At 33.7% G+C, this 16,876-nt stretch overlaps 1 protein-coding gene across 1 annotated transcript in view; it reads left to right on the forward strand.

Moving 5' to 3' along the window:
* The window catches only part of LOC128996328 (uncharacterized), a 186,799-nt gene that overhangs the window by 58,112 nt on the left and 111,811 nt on the right, over positions 1–16,876 (forward strand). Inside the window, exons 2-8 of the mRNA XM_054421586.1 lie at positions 6,652–6,769; positions 7,008–7,275; positions 10,458–10,691; positions 13,812–13,913; positions 14,672–14,754; positions 15,153–15,248; positions 15,390–15,493. Of these exons, the coding sequence (XP_054277561.1) occupies positions 6,727–6,769; positions 7,008–7,275; positions 10,458–10,691; positions 13,812–13,913; positions 14,672–14,754; positions 15,153–15,248; positions 15,390–15,493 (930 nt within the window). The 5' untranslated portion in view covers positions 6,652–6,726. The remainder of the gene's footprint in view (positions 1–6,651; positions 6,770–7,007; positions 7,276–10,457; positions 10,692–13,811; positions 13,914–14,671; positions 14,755–15,152; positions 15,249–15,389; positions 15,494–16,876) is intronic.

Below are 16,876 nucleotides of genomic sequence, written 5' to 3' on the forward strand. Positions count from 1 at the left end.
TTCTTGTAAACGCGGCTTTAAAGGTTGCCGAATACCTACGTATACAGCAACTATTTAACTGCAGTTCGAAGTATGATCTGTTAATGGTGAAAGTGAGTAATCCTGGCTAAGTGAGGAACTTTCTTACTGTTTGCAAACAGACTGTTATTTTTTATACACAACCTGTACATTTTCAACAATAATATAATGCACTAAATCTACCCCTAAATAATAAGACAGTGTATAACATTTAGGTTGCAGTACCATCTTAAAGTCATTTGTTACACCTACATCGTTATCTACACTAAATATGAGTTAAAAGCTCAAAATTATCGGTAAGAAGATAAGACTTATTATGAAGTCAATTTTTACGCTATTTTTTTATAAATATATAAATATAGTAGTCGTAAATTTTGTGGCTGATAAATTAAAGAAATAAAATTATCTACATTTAACCGTTCAATTTTTGGATTTGTTAAATACCCTTAATTAGATCGGTACATTTATAGCTCACGTAATGTTTTTGTTTTTGAAGGAATCATAGTCCAGTCGAATCTAAAAACTATTTTGTGTACATATTCTAAAATATTAAGCTTTTACTTTACTAAGAACACATTTACAATTTCCATCGCAGTTTTAATGGAGATGCCCACAGCACTTTTTAATCGATTGCTTCCAATTAAAAGTTGGGAGGATTTGGTTGTGTGGATTCGCAATCATTAAGTAGCAAGCCGTTCCTTCACGCTTTGATATGTTACTATTCTCGTTACAGAAGTTCATCCTAAATGTTACTTTATTGCATAACGTTTGTATGTCCAATGGTGGTAATTCCGGATTGACGCAATAGTGTAAGATAGTAGAAGATCTGTTGAGTTCAGTAATGCCCTTAGGTGTAGCCATATAACATATTATTAATATGATTTAGAGGTGGCTTATCAATTTGTACACCACAGTCATTTGTGTAACTAGTGAACGAAGTGGCAATTTGCTGCACACGAGAGAAATGTTTACGTGCGAGTCGTAGGCGAGTGTGTAAGTTTCTCGAGTGCAGGAAAAGCCGTTTGCACTCTCGTTACACATTATATTTTTCCTACAGTTACCGGTACTATAAATCGTATAAATAATTAGTCCTTAAAGCACTGTACAGCACGTTTTTAGGTTAGGTTAAATCCAAGCCTTGAACAAATTGGAAATGCTGCACCAGCTGGTCGTAGTTGTAGTATCTGTGTTGTCAACTTATTTTCAAGCGTACATGGATTACGTGCATTATAAAAGCTCGCTGTTTGTGTTAATTGGTTGGGATACTGGTGTGCGCCAAAGTAAGGCTTTCTGTACTATAATCTGTACAAGGAAGTCCACTAAGTCGGGTAACAACGAAAGGTGTAGGAAAGGGTATTTACGAAATAAAGAAGCATATATTTGGATAGCTAAAAATGAATTGCCTGTCAATTTAATGAAGCATGCCAAAAGACGTATCAGAAGACAGGCTTATTTTTTACTATAAATAATTTATAAAATTAATTTAACGACAATTTAAATAAACTTTATTGAATCCAGACTCCACCTGTTAAGTTTAAGTATTAAACATAGACACAGCTGGTTTCTTTGTTAGACGAGAGCCTTCTGGCTGCAAGGTTCCATTTCAAATCAGGCTAAACACCAATGACTTATGACCCAGCTTTAGAACCAATAATTTTGGCAAAAACTAACCTCATTAAATACATCTTGTAGCTAAAACATTCTTTTTACACGCACATTCACTTAAACATTATTTCATGTCTCATGCAAAAAAAACACTAAAATCATGCCAGTTTCACGTTTGAAGAAAATACATGGATAGTTATGCAAGATTAGTTTACTAAAACAGAACTCAACTTAGCCTATTTATTAGGGGAAGAAATGGTGTATAACTTAACTCTTCAAGTAAAAATTCCTCTGGTGTCAACAACAAGAAAAAATAAGAAAAAATCAATCCATTGGTATGTTCACCAATGTTATTACTTTTAACAATATTTAATAATTCGACAAATGTTTAAGCGTCACTAACCTATAAATGTTGAGAATCAACAGCAGAATGCTAAGCATGTTATCAGCCAGATTGTGCGTGAGTATTGATCGCCGATACTGCTGCTAATAACAACGTAGATAACATACCAGAGGGATTTGTCAGATACTCCAGTCCAAACAGAGGCTTATGAAACACGTGGTCAAAGCAAAATAACATATAGAACCAAACCTATAACTCATGTACATACCTTCCTCATTAAAATGTTATTTTATATTTTGTCATGTTGCATATGCCAAATAAAAAATACTAATTTGGCATAGTTTGGTTCTCAAGTCAAGGGTTCTAGCTAATGGTAATAACTAAACACTAATAACAAGGCTGTCTTATGGAATTTTTAATTAAGTATTTATTTTGATTCTGGAATATTTTTAACTACATAATGATAAAATTTGCAGTTGAGTTCTTTCAACGTTACAAATTATTACTTTGTTTGAATTATTAAAGGTATTTCCACTGAAGAATATTTCATTTGAAAATATTCAGTATTTGATATGTATAAAATACGAATACAGTTCGGTCATAGATGGTTATTAGTTTATCCACAACGATAAAAGATTGTTGTGGTCGACGCAATGTGTCACTAGATTACTTAAAACGTAGCTTTCATAAAAAATCTGAATGTATATTTACTGTAATATAAAATAAATATAAGCTTTATTGGGAACGGTGTAACGTCAGACTAGTATAGAACAAATCGCTTAAACACCAGAGTACAATGGTTAACACATCGAAACTTTTAAGTGGTCCTTTTATGGTTAACGTCGAACAAAAATTTCCTCTCGGATAGTATTAAGAGAAGCTTTTGAAATTACTATAAGGACAAGGGTGAATCTTAGTCCTAACTGTATTGAATTAAAACTACTATAATATAATTTATTTGCATTAAATCATTATATCTTATTGCTCCTCCATTGACAATGGCCAGCATACTCAGAATTTACATACAAATATTGATGCCAGTTAGACATAATAAATGTGTTTTTCAGATGATAACAACGTTCGCCATTACGCCGTGTGTTTATACTTTCGTAATCAATTTTTCAGAAAATTTTTCTACAGTAAACTATTACTGTAGGTGGCACGGGCAGCTAAGAGCCGGGACCAATTTACTTTTTCCATTTTGATGTCCCCAGAGGTTAAATTATATTCATCATTTAAACACATATTCGTTTAAATGTTTATGTATATACTATGGTTGCTTTGAGAACAGTAAAAGCCAGTTGAGCGGAGCGATCATGTTTCATTATTTTTCATGAAATTAGAAATTAAAACAACGCCTGTTTCTGAAATAGACATATTTAATAGTTTAAATCATCAATTCATCACAGATATAAGTACTATATTTTCTTACGGTTTGTGCATCTTATATATTAAACACATTTCGTATGTTTAACATTCAGTCTCAAAGCATTGTCAGGAATTGTTGTTCATTGGTGGAATTGATTTCTTATTTTTATCTTCTTATTGCTCTGAGTTAAATTTAAAAATCTTTTTTTTTGTTGTGTGATAATTTTAACTTATCACGGACTTGTAATTTTCTAAGCAACCCTGAACATAACTTTGTACATAATTAGTTTTCCCAATACAATATGAAATCATGCATAAAAATGTGAAACGAACTTTAATAAAAAAAGAGCTTCTTTAGATAAGTACGTTATTTCAGCCAAAGTCCTTATCAAAAAATATTATCCTAAATAATGAATATTATTTATTTAAAATTCTTAAAAAAGGTATTCTAGACATTTTTTCATAGAGTTAGCCGTTTTTGAGTTAATTACGTTATACAAATTCAAACGGCCGCCATTTTTAAATTTACAATCGGATTATCTTAATTATTTTTTATATAGTAGGTCTTGTGTATGTTTACATGTTTAGCGAATTTCATAATCATCTAATGAAAAATTTCACAGATGAAAATATTTTTGTATAAAAAACGAAATGGCGGATATCTGGGTTAATATGAATTTTCGGACATACCTTCACATAAACTTTTTTCTTCCTTTTAGTATGAGGATTTCCCAAAGTCCTGAAACGTTTTTTTATGGACACCCTGTATATATCCCGGACAAACAAACTTCATCTTTATCCTTTGATTATTTTCTAAAACCAGCCATAGAGGTAACTTCACGTCATACAACTGTTATTGATAAACGCTACAATAACTGTCAAATGCTAAGAAATCTACAAACAAAATAGAATAAACCTTCAACATTTCTTTTAAAAAAGAAGCAGTTTTCCATTTAATCTTAAATTGTTGATAATATAGTCAGTGTGGTTATTCCATGTCATGTTGCATAATAATAAATCTCATCAGCACAATAACCTTTACATTTGAAGAAATGTAAACAAAGTAGAATAATTTAGTTAACAACGTGAACAACGCGAGTAAAATAGTTGATTTAGACGTTCTAAAACTTGACAAAAAAGTCTCAATCATAGACAACGTTTCCCTGGCTTTAATATAGTTTTCGCTACACTACTGTGAAATGACCTGTTTTCGTTAGATGTTTATCACCTGCAAAAATTCATCACTATGCATAATTGTTTACTACGGAAAAATCATGTTTACTATGCGAAAGTAATGTTTTCTATCTTTTTGGATTTTGCCGACGTAAACAAAGATTTGTTATTGTTTTTTCAACTGTTTCAATTTTCAAAAACCAAAACTGTACAACCAAAGTAAATATTTAAATTTAAGGCATATCCAAAAATATTATTAGTTTTATAATGTTCCTCTGTAACAAAGAAATATATTAAGCCTAATTTAAGTAGAAACAAAATTTCTTTTGAGCATAGCGAACATACATGTACTAGACCTTTTAAAGTGCTCGATAAATCTCACACATTGTCTTAAATATGCAATGACTCACTATCTACCCTTGTTATGAAATATACTAATACAGTACATTACACAGTTTACTGGCAAATAAGTTATCTAATAAACGTCAATATTGCGTAATGATATATCACGATCACCTGTATTGAAGAAAACATAAATAAGCTGTGTATGGATTCTAATGCTTGTACGTTGTATCTAATTTTATGTTGTTATTTTTCCCGCCGTCACGGGATCAAGACTTTTAATTTGAGCCCTCTCTTGCCGTTATACGACTCCCCAGACGCCTACACTTATCTCTCTATCTAATCTTACTTGTTAGTTAAAGCAGCTTATATAAATAATTTGTAGCTCCTAATTCCATGCGATCAATTTTATATTATACTAGTGGTCGTCCAGTGGACGAAAACTCGACCAGAAACATGTAATGCACACGTATTGACTATTGTATACTGAAGTAGACATCCCATTTATATGGACCAGTTGTCACCATTTTTTAATCATATGGTTGTGTTAGCCAGTTACCGAATGCGTGTCTTAAATTCCATTGTCTGCATTATTTTTTGTTGCTGATAACGTTGATGGGTCATAACAGTTGCTATAGCTCGTAATAACTCATTCCATAAGTTTGACTTGGTAAAAAACATCGTGAATTCGACAGAAATTAGTCATTTAGATCAGCGCAATCTGTTGGTGGCTTACATCAACTACGACGAATATAATTCAAAAAACCGGTGACAACTTTAACATGGGGATGGAATGTAAAGGTACAGACTTCTCTATTTTCACCCCACGCTGTAAATAAAACATGTGATTGTAATTTCTTCCATTTGTTTTGATTATCTGTTTATATTTTGTTGTTATTTCGTTGCCAACATGGCAACCCATAAAGCCCGTGTTAATTTTTTTTTATTTCAAATCAATTTTTTGTACTTGTATTTGAGCCTATTTTAATTTTTAAAGGGATTCTGCACTTCTTCAGGAAAATATCTTTCTAACGGTAAGCGTAGATTTTCCCTACGATGCACACGAGCTGAGAAAAAAGGTTTTAAAGAAACATGCATGCCTATTAATATATAGATTTCTCATGTTAATAAAATAATTTAGACGTCCTCAGCACACTAAATTCAGAAGGTTATTGGATGATGATATAAGAAAGTTGGCATTGAAGTCGATCCAAGAGACCTTCGCTCCTCTCATTAGTTAAATAAATGTACAGGGTGTCTTGCAACCATAAGAACAAACTTTGTCACGTCATTCAGCATGTAGAAAAAACAAAACAAAAAAATATAACATGAGTCCTATTTCATTCCGTTTTCAATCTCACTGTCTGTATGTGTTTTTTACTCTGACATTTATATCTCCTTGAAGGTTTGAGCTACAGCTTCGAAACACTGCAATAATGTTTTTTTTTTATTAGTCACTCTTTTTGTACAAAATATTTTTGTAACACGTTTTAAACCGTTAGAAAATGGCGGCTATTTTAAATTTTGACGCCAAATTCCATAAACACCGTTAATTTTACAAATTAATTGCAAAATATTTTAATTTTAGCACGATTTATTATGCATATTTCAACGGTATCTTATAACCTTATTTCTGAATGTTTAAAAGTGAGAGAGATTTCTCGTGATTGTTTCATCAATTCAAATGCAAGTAACCTAAGATCCGGTGCAATCAAAGCTGCATGTTTGGACGTGAGAGAGAGGTTTGATGATTATTTGGAGTTGGACAATTTTTTAATTAGGTATTGTATTTATGTTTCCAGGTAAACTAAGATATTACTTGCAATGAGAGCTGCACGTGTAGCTATGAGGGTGCGTGAGCGAGTCGTCTCGTGACCATGTCCACAATATTTTTTCTCATGGCGTGGATAATGACTCAAGGTATGTTTTGATGTGTAATTATACTACTTATAAAATATGTTAATTTGCGTTATAGTATACAATTTTTCTGGGTGTAATTTAAAAAGTAACAAGGAACCAACCGGGAAACAGTTGAAGTCCAACTACGCCTTTTGATAGAAGTAGCATAACCTCTAAACGATACACAGAGTCAATATTTGTGACTATAATAGCAGTCTGAAGCCAAGATACAGATCGTTGACACGTCCCTTGTCTCCAGGTACTCAGAAAGGCGAAGGTGTGGAGGAATGTGGCGGGGTGTTGACGGCGGAGCGCGGAGTGATTCAGACTCCAAACTTCCCTCACAAGTTCTACGTGCCTCTGCACTGCCGCTGGGTAATAGACGCTTCACAACACGCTACCACCGAGGACTACTCTATAGTTGTGTACTTCACTCAACTGTTCGTATCCTCTGGGCTGACCTTCACCGAGTTTGACTATTACGAAGCTGACTCTACCTTCCAGCTCGGCGGCAGACTAATTCACAAGTAAGTTGTAGCCTAAATTAGGTTAATTAGTTAATTGGTTTGTCATAAGCCACGAGAAACTAATCTTGAACTATAAATACCCCAGTGACAGCAAACATTCAGAAAAAGCGAATTCCCATTTTCGTAATTAGATTTTCATTCAAATATTCCCATAATAAATTATTCCCTATTTAAATGACGTTACATTTCAATAAATTAAGGATTGTTGGAATTTTCTCTCCCCATGAAACCCTAATCCCGTTGCCCTATGAAGCTTGGTTGCTAACTAATTATAATAAATGTAAGTTTTTCCCTTTGTCCAGAATTTAAAAAATATGGAAAATAGAGTAATGGGGTTGATATAAATTTGAAGGTATGTCTTTTTGGCCTCTGGGCACATCAAAACGAGAAAACAAATCGGTCCCGGTCCATAAGACCTCGGGAATAGCTTTTCCCCTGTATGGAATATTCGCTAGAAGAGGGTTTATTTACGATTTATGATCCAACAATAGTGGTTTAAATACTTGATATGTGCCAATTGTGTAAGAACTACGTCAAAAAACGTAGCTGTTTCGGGTTTTATACCATAAAAATCACTTCAAACTTAATCATTAAGAAGAGATTTGAGATTTGACGTAAAGATTTGTTCTCACCAAACATATGATGACGACTATGAAAGCCTCAACATGGTCTATCAAACAACAAGGCTTGTGTTTATACTATTTAAGAATTATTACGTATGTGAGCTTTGTTTTACGTAGGCCCTAGCTAATTGAAAGTTTAAAAATGCCATCAGAACCTGTATATATATATATCAATATTTGTAATGTTTGCTGTAAATAATAGACCATAGTACCATTTTTTAAATTATGTTTTATGACTTTTAAATGTCTTAAAATAATTTACATTATACTACACAAAAACAGGTACTTTTCCATTCTTATTGAAAAGCTGGAAAGGTGCCCTTTCCCTGCATACACACGGAAAAGTAACGTACTGTACTTTTACCGGGCACTTAGTAATTTGATGAAATAAACAGCTAACTGCAACGGCCTATTTTTTTTTCTGTTATGCTCTAAATAAATTGTGTTTTGAGTTTAAAATGTACTAAATTTTCTGTGTAGCATAATGTAAAGTATCTTACGTTATTCGCCCGGTAAGCTTTACAGTACTCGCTCGAAAATCCCGCAATCGGCTACAAGTCACGTGGAAACAGTCGTGCTCGCACGGGTAAAACACCACTTTACCGAGCTAGGAACGTAATATAATATTTAAAAATGGGTACCATGGTTTATTTGTACTTTTAATATTAACTAGAGCTCGCTCCGTGGTCAAAAGCTCGTCCAAAAGTATCTATTGTGCAAACTTCTCTATTTTCACCTCACGCTGTAAATGAAACATGTGATTAGAATATTTCTTCCATTTGTTTTGATTTTCTGTTTATATTTTTTAGTTATTTCGTCACCAACATGGCAACCCATAAGGGCCATGTATTTTTTTAAATTTTATATTCATTTGTTGTCCTTATTTTTTGCCTAATTTAATTAGTTTATAAAAGGATTCTGCAGATCTACAAGCAAATATCTTTCGAACAGTATGCGTAGATTTTCTCTGCGATGAACAAACGCTGAGAAAAAAGTTTTCAATAAACATGTTTGTCTATTAATAGGCTATATAGAGTTAGTCCCATGTCATATCTCCATTGGAAAAGTCGATATTCCATCTTTGACCCAATTTACATAAATATTCTTAAAATACAAATACAACCTGCACATATAGGTCCGATAACCTTTCTTTTAGTACAACCCACGTGTAAATCGGTCCAGTAGTATGGTCAGACTGGATGTTGTATATTAAAAATTTGGCCCTATGTTAAATCGCCATAATTAAAATTGAATTCCAATTTTTGACCCAATTAACATAAATATTTTCAAAATACAATAATAATAATAACAATTTTATACAATAATAACAATTTTTTATGGTTAAACTTACTTCTTCAGGCCCACCTCATAATTGAACACATTTCAAAGTTTTAACATACTCACCTAATGCCAATAAAATGTTCTGTTTTTCCATTCAGAAATTGTACATGAAACATAGGCCCTATCGATGAATTAACAAATGTAATTATTTCATGATTAAGTATTTACCAGTTAACTAAAGTAATTTAGTGATCAATTTAAATACTATAATACAGTAGGGCAATAAATAAAATAAAGAGGGAATGTTTATTTGTTTTTGTTAAACTCGTTAAGCTTTTCCCAATTCTATGTAGGGAATGGTCACCGAAAATACAAATCTGCTCTTTAATTCTGTGTAAAATCGTAACATTTGAATACCACGCATTGTTACAGAGGCATGGCGCCGCAGTTTGCCACTGGTAGCCGCGGTATTTAAAACCTTCTGTTATATACTTTAATTAATCCCTTACAGTGTGTAAATATTTAGATTTGGTAAAATAACACAATAAAATTAAAACTGAATAATATAAAAATAATATAACCTAAACTTCGGTTATTTGTACTTTTTACTGGATGAGAGCAATCATACATTAAACGAATGCAATAAAATACATTTTCCTACAGTCACCCGAAAAGTGGGCTTCTTTGCACAGATTAAAGTACAGAAAGTCTTGCTTTGGCGCTCAGTTTTTTACTTTGGCGCACACCAGTATTCCAACCAAACTACAAAAAACAGCGTGCTATTATTATGCACGTAATAAGTGTACGCTTGCAAATGGGTTGGCAACACTTAAAGATACTACGACTAACGATCAGCTGGTGCAGAGTTTCCAATTTCGTTTAATGTTTGGATTTAATCTAACCTAAAAACGTGTTGTACAGTGTCTGAAAGAATAATAGTTTATATGCGTTATAAACTGTAGGAAAAATATAATGTGTAACGCGAGTGCAAACTGCCTTTGCTGCACACGAGAGAAATTTTACGCACGAGCCATCCAAACATGTTAAAAAATTTCAAAATTTATACCCCAATATATACATTTAAATTATGTAAAATGTGTGCAAAATCTGTTACAATGGTGATATATTTAGATTGACAGGCCCAATCAGAGATTGTGAGCTCAGCTGCGGGAAGCTATGCCTAGTTTACGGTTGACCTTTGTCAAATGAATCTTTACGACCACTTCACAAGGGCGAATCATCTACAGATCCCGTAAAGTAGTGATTTGGTTGTTTCAGAGTGACAGAACAGAATGTGACCAGTGTAAAGTGGCTGTTGACTCACAGACATTATCTAGTGATAGACTTCACCATGGACCGTCTAGAAGGTAACCACCTACGGGTCCTGGATGGCCTGTTGGATGTGTTCGGATTCAACTTCACCTACGAGTCTGGTGGACCAGTCAGCAACAACAGCTGTAGTGTGGTCGGCTGTTCTCTGTCTGGCCACTGCTACGCATCTCGTCAATTTGGGTAGGTAAATAGTTGACTGCTATAAATAGCCATCACCGATTATGCAGTGTGGTTTACTCTTTTAGAATAGGCAAAATCCAACCAAGAGAAAATTTGACATACTTTTTTTACGCCACATTACAATGTTTTAACGAATTTCCCACGCAAGGATTTAGTCCTGAAAACAGCTTTGCCGCCAGCTTAATCAAAGTAAAATGGGGATTCGTTAGTTACTACTTTACTGTTGTGAGTTTTTACCGGACACCAACCAGCTGATTATATTATATTTGGCAACGAGTGGCTATAAACAAAAACATAACCTCTAGTTATGAGTAGTGATTGTTAGTCTTTTAGTCAATGGGAATACAAAAGGATTTGTACAGATTTTTATTGTTAAATTAGCTTAGAGTAGTATAGCGTAAAATATCGTACGTCACTAGTCCTAAATGTGTTTACCAGACTCGTATGGTTATCCTGCACTCGACTTCATCTCGCACGGGAACAACCACACTCGTCCGCTAAACACCTATTTTCAGGACTAGTAACGCAATATACTATTGTTTTGACACACGTCTAGGTCTAGCGCACCTCTACACTTTCCTGCACGTGCACGCGTCACGAGTGAATAGTCCTATTACAAAATATGTTATACCGTCGGCCATTGTGTTATGTTGCGTACTGCTTGTTTATGTGTTTGGTTATACACTCTTGAACGCCTCATCAAGCAAGATAAGTCCCTATTCGACGTTCTGATGATGGCTTACTAGCCGAAATGCGCATACTACTTTGAGGACTAAACAACTTGGACGTTAAGGTGACAACAGGTAATTTAACATTGTTATTAGGAAATTTAAATTAAAAGTGACAGACATTAGCTGAACCACTTATATACAGTGGTAAAATGTATGTAATGTATTTATGTAATATTTATGGTGATATTTATGTAATGTAGCATGCATGTGTTAGGTGGACAGATTTTCGTGTACCAACAAGATAGCTGAAAAAATTATACTACACAAGAGAGGCCAAAACCAAAGCATCTTGTTTCTGACATATTCTTTTGCATATTATCTTTTCAATATGCAGCCTGTTTCATAATGCTCTACCAATATTTCTGGGAAATACTTTTCAGGTAAAGGCAATTGTGAACATACAAAAACACACTGTCTCCAGTTACTTTCAAGCCCAACATTTTGTTTTCGTTTCCTCCACATCATATCTATTTTCATTTGTAAAATATTGAAGTTTTTCAGTAGCCTAATAAAATTTCCACTGTTTTTAATTTTAAAGTAACTTATTGAATACTTTTACAGAAGTAATGGCATACACTTAGAGAATGATAATTTTGTATTTTAATATAACAAAACGTTTAGGATATAAAAATTGTATGTCGAAAAACATGGGTTTTAGTTTATTCACAAAGCCCTTGCTTTTTTTAATTACAAAAATCCGGTTTAAACTTAACTGTTAAAACTGAGTTAGATTATAAGATATGTTGATTGCTGTGGTAGGATTTAAACAGTTTTATGGTTGTATATAGTTCTAAAACTTATAAATATGGATTAACTTTATGTTTCGTTTTTAAATACAAGCCATTTATTAAAAAAATCTCAGTTTTATTATTATAATAAAACGGTACATATTATAATGTGATAAAATGTAGTCAGTGAAGATTATTCCAGTCGGAGTCCTAATTGTGACCTATCATTTAACTAGAGGCTTGGGAGTTAGCAATCAGGGAGAGTTATTGAGCGTGCCTTCATGGATAATTAGTAACATTCTGTGTCAACTTCATCCGATCCGATTATAGGCAAGCTCTACAGTTATAACGAACGGCTGTTTGGTACCTTGCTTTACCTGATTATCTCTACGAATAATTAATTCAATGAAAATATACAAGGTTGTGTTAACTGTGGAATAATTTATTATTTAGAATATCGTAAAAAATATAAAACGGGCTATGAAATTAATTTATGTGATTTCATCTTACTTGAAATAGTTTATAAGGGTTTTAGCGAATTTCCCTATAGTAGCTAGGGTAAGTAGCTATTACCGTAGGTCTCATGGTAAGACCTAGATCCGGGACCGATTTACTTTAAATTTTTATGACCCCAGAGGCCAAAAATACCATTCGAAAAAACATTTATATACGTATAGTTTATAGTTTAATATACTTGTGCGTCCAGACGATAACTTAAGTAATTTTTGTCCGATTTTAACAAAATTTGGTTTGAAGGTGTAAGGCGGGATAAACTTGAATGGGTTCGCATGATCGGACTATGGGAGGTTTAACGGGGAATGTAAAGGGTAAAAATGGGGTTTTCTAAATTTTTACCCTTAAAACTTATCATTTTTCTCCAGACCTTTTTAAAGAGCCTAAAACACAAATAATTTTGTATATCAAAGAGTTTTTGTACGGTGATTGGTTAAGGAGAGAAAAAAAAATTTAATTAAAAATTCCTATGTTATTCTTATGGAGAATATTGTAAAATGTTGTAGTTGGCTTGTTTATGGGTATATTTTGGTCAAACTTTTCTGATTTATTTATTTCATACTAAGCTATTAATATTTAACACTCTTATTACTTTGCCTGTAGCAGCCAACCTAGGTAGGCCCTACTCGTTAAACATAAATGGTTATTTAATAGATTAATTGAAAGTCAATCCAGGCAAATGGCATTCGCTTAGTCCGCAGGTTTGCTGCAGCGGGGGTATTATTATTAGTGCTTGAATTAAAAAATGTCGATATTATCATCTTTTTAGTAACTGGAAAGTCTTCCACGATTCGTAACTATTTATTTTCATTGATTCGCATTAATGTGATTAGTGAGATAACATTCCCTCTAACAAACTACAAGCCATTGAGGTTACATTATTGTAATATTGGAATTAGTTCTGTTTGATTGTTGTAAGTTGACTGAGTGTAATAACGGATGCCTAACTACCACGTTTACTGCATAATTCGTCGTAGTTTTGGTAATAATAATTAACCATTACTAATGCGGGTTCAGGGACCCAATATTGCTGTAGAAAAACTGGGTAGGATACTAAAGTAGCCTGTGTAGTAAAATAAGTTCTTTATACATGTTTATGCTGGGTGTAACTTACAGTTATCTATTTACATGGTCAACTGTTGCCTTAGCGAGTATTGGTGCGACTGCTACCCCGGGTTTTCTGGAGAAGACTGCGGCCACGGGCCACTGTGCGAAGAAGACAACGTCTGTCTCAACAGTGCCGTATGCAGGTAAGAGTGTTAACGTTTTACTAAAGAATAAATAAGACATATTTGCACAATGTGTTACAGTAGTTGGGTGGATGATCAAACATAAGCAAAAAGCAAACTATCATTAAACGTATAGTATCATTGCCAATATTAGAAAAAATGTGTTCAACTAATTGTTATCAGTGTTAAATATTTATTTATTATTTAATAGCTCTATTTTTTATTAATAATAATCCATGCAAATATATCTGATGGATATTTTGCTTAACTTTGCCTGTAAAAGCATTAGTATTATGATTATTATCGTAATCATCAATGTGTGTATTTATTTATTACATAGTATCATAGATTAAACATTAGGTAAGTAGGTCTACTCTTTAATCTATGATATCATTTTACTGTATTAAATGAAATTTAATTTAGGTCTGTATGTTTTGATTGCGTATCTAATCATCTTCGATCATATGTTTGGTAACATTCAGTGATTGAAAAGTCCCGGAACGGTATAATATATTTTATCCTTTTAGAGATGAAGGAATGAAAATTGGTAAATCAATTATAGCCATAATGTCTACTCTTCTAAGCTGATATAACTTTTTTGTCCTTCTAGAGGGGCAGCCCATAAGGAGTCAGACGAAACTGTTTAACTACGTTATTTAAAAAGGATTATATCATTTTCTAAAAATTACTAATCCCGTGGAAATTGGTGCTTATATAATTTAAATAACCATCAAAGTACAATAATATGATACAATACTCAGTAGAGTATGCATGTTCAGACAGGTAGGCGCTGCGGCGGTGGTCTGTATCTGTCCAGACGGGTTTACTGGCTCAAAGTGTGAAACTCTGCTTCAGCATAACGGTAAGTAGGCCTATCTATATAAAACTCAAGTAGTGAATGAAATTTTAAAGAACAAATATAGAATGGTTGAATTATTACGCTAAAATTCGTCAGTACATTTTTTTAGATTATCAAGAAAGAAAATTACCAATAATAGTTATGTGGTAATTTTTACAAAGCAAACTTATAAGGAACCAACCTATTCTAGCTTCAAATATCCGTGACGTAAGGGGCAAATTTGCAAGTGTATTTCCTTTGTTTACATCCCTAAAATAGTGCACGATTCCCAGTTATAAATGAACTAGGCCCTATATGAATAATTTTTGGCTTTGTTCCAAATAAACTGTATTAATTACCAACCGTAGTGTAGGATGTGAGCACATGCAAGACTTAAATAATGTTAACTTGTCTCTTGGCAGGCTGTGCCACTGAGGAGGATTGCACAACACATTGTCCCGAGGATGGTCTAGCAGAGCCCTGCACTTGCTGGCCCAACACCTCACCTGTTAACAAAGGTTTGTCTTATACTAGCTAGGTCTCAGGATTATGTTCAGTTAAAGAATCATTATGCAGCATAATTAAAACCTGAAATCATCTTTTCACTATCCATGTACAGTATAACATATTGTATGATATTTTGTCTGCTATGTTGACAGAGAGGGCAAGGTACGAGGGCACAGTCCGCCTTACCAATGTCACCGCGGTCCGCTCGTGTCTAGAGAGTGCTAGCTGCTCGCTCAAGACATTGCTAACCAAACAGGTGTGTAATAAATAATCGTACACGTGCTACTATTATCAACAACAACTGGGAGAAAATATAATCTAGAGCACATTCAGTGAGTGTTTTATTCGGAAACTTGTGTTTTAAATCAAACTTGGCTATAGCTCGTCCACAGAGGTGGGATGACAACTCTAGTGTTCAAAGTTAATTATACAGGGTGAATGAAAAGTCAAAAACCCCATCTAATATTTTTCTAAGTAAATGCAGCATACAGAGATATCCTTTTGGTGGTCATGCAATCTTAGCAGGAAGTTTCGTTTTATGATTTAGACAATTTTTAATCTCCCTAGAAAAATTCCCTTTTTTGTGGTAACTCAACATTTGAAATATAAACCCCCTTCAAGTGACACCTCATTTTAAAGTGTTTGCAAAACTCTGAAGAATGGTGAAAACCAGAGCGCGCTATCTCTTCTCTATCCAAAATGGTAGCCAGTATTTATATTATTAAAAGAATTTGTTGGATTTTTGTGTGCAAAAATCTACCCCTAAATATTTATTTTTATAGAGTGGTTTTGCATGCGACGAGATGATACTCTACAGCTGGTTAAAACCACCTTAGAACCAGCCTCTGGTGACATTCTGGAAATTGTTTCGTACTCATGTAAAGGAAGGTGTTCAACCCAGCAGTGTACACATTGAATACTGCTCCTCAGGCATGCACACTGCTGGGTGGAACAGCTTCCTTTACATGAGTACAAAACAATTTTCAGAATGGCATCAGGGGCTGGTTCTAAGGTGGTCTCCAACGTTCTGCTATATGAAAAGTTTACAAAGGCATTTCATGTATGAACAACAATCAAGAATTGGAAGCGTCAAGTGCAAGAATTGTAATGGATCCCAAATGGTTCACTTTGATGAACTTGAGAGTTGGTAAGATTGTCAACGCAGACAATGATGTTAACCTTTGCGTAGCCCCTACTAAGTTTGTATATACAGACTGTCCCAAAAGTCCCGGACCGGTTTAATATTTTCTAAACGACAACAGATAAATCAACAAGATTTGGTACATCAACATCACACCTAAAAATCTACTTTTTTATGGAAATATAAATTTTCTGTCACATCATGGGGACGTCCCGCAAGGAGTCAGAAGGAAATCTTAAATAGAAGCATAGGTTGACATGTACATCAGATTAAAGGTCTTTACTAGCAGAATATAATGCTGCAAATTTAAACTCAAACGGACAACCAAGTCAAGAGTAACAGTGGTTCAAAGATTCATTTAATTTGCATTTGGGGGCAGAGCCCTAGGAGTCAGAACATTTTTGTTAGCGTAAGCATAGGTCGATATGCACATCAAATTAAAGGTCTTCACTAGTAGATTACAATGCCGTAAATTCAAGCTCAAAAGAACGCCTGAGT

The sequence above is a fragment of the Macrosteles quadrilineatus genome, unplaced genomic scaffold (assembly GCF_028750875.1).
Source record: "Macrosteles quadrilineatus isolate MER2022 unplaced genomic scaffold, UCM_ALF_1.0 Scaffold_1__1_contigs__length_201487025, whole genome shotgun sequence".
In the NCBI taxonomy this organism is placed as follows: domain Eukaryota; kingdom Metazoa; phylum Arthropoda; class Insecta; order Hemiptera; family Cicadellidae; genus Macrosteles; species Macrosteles quadrilineatus.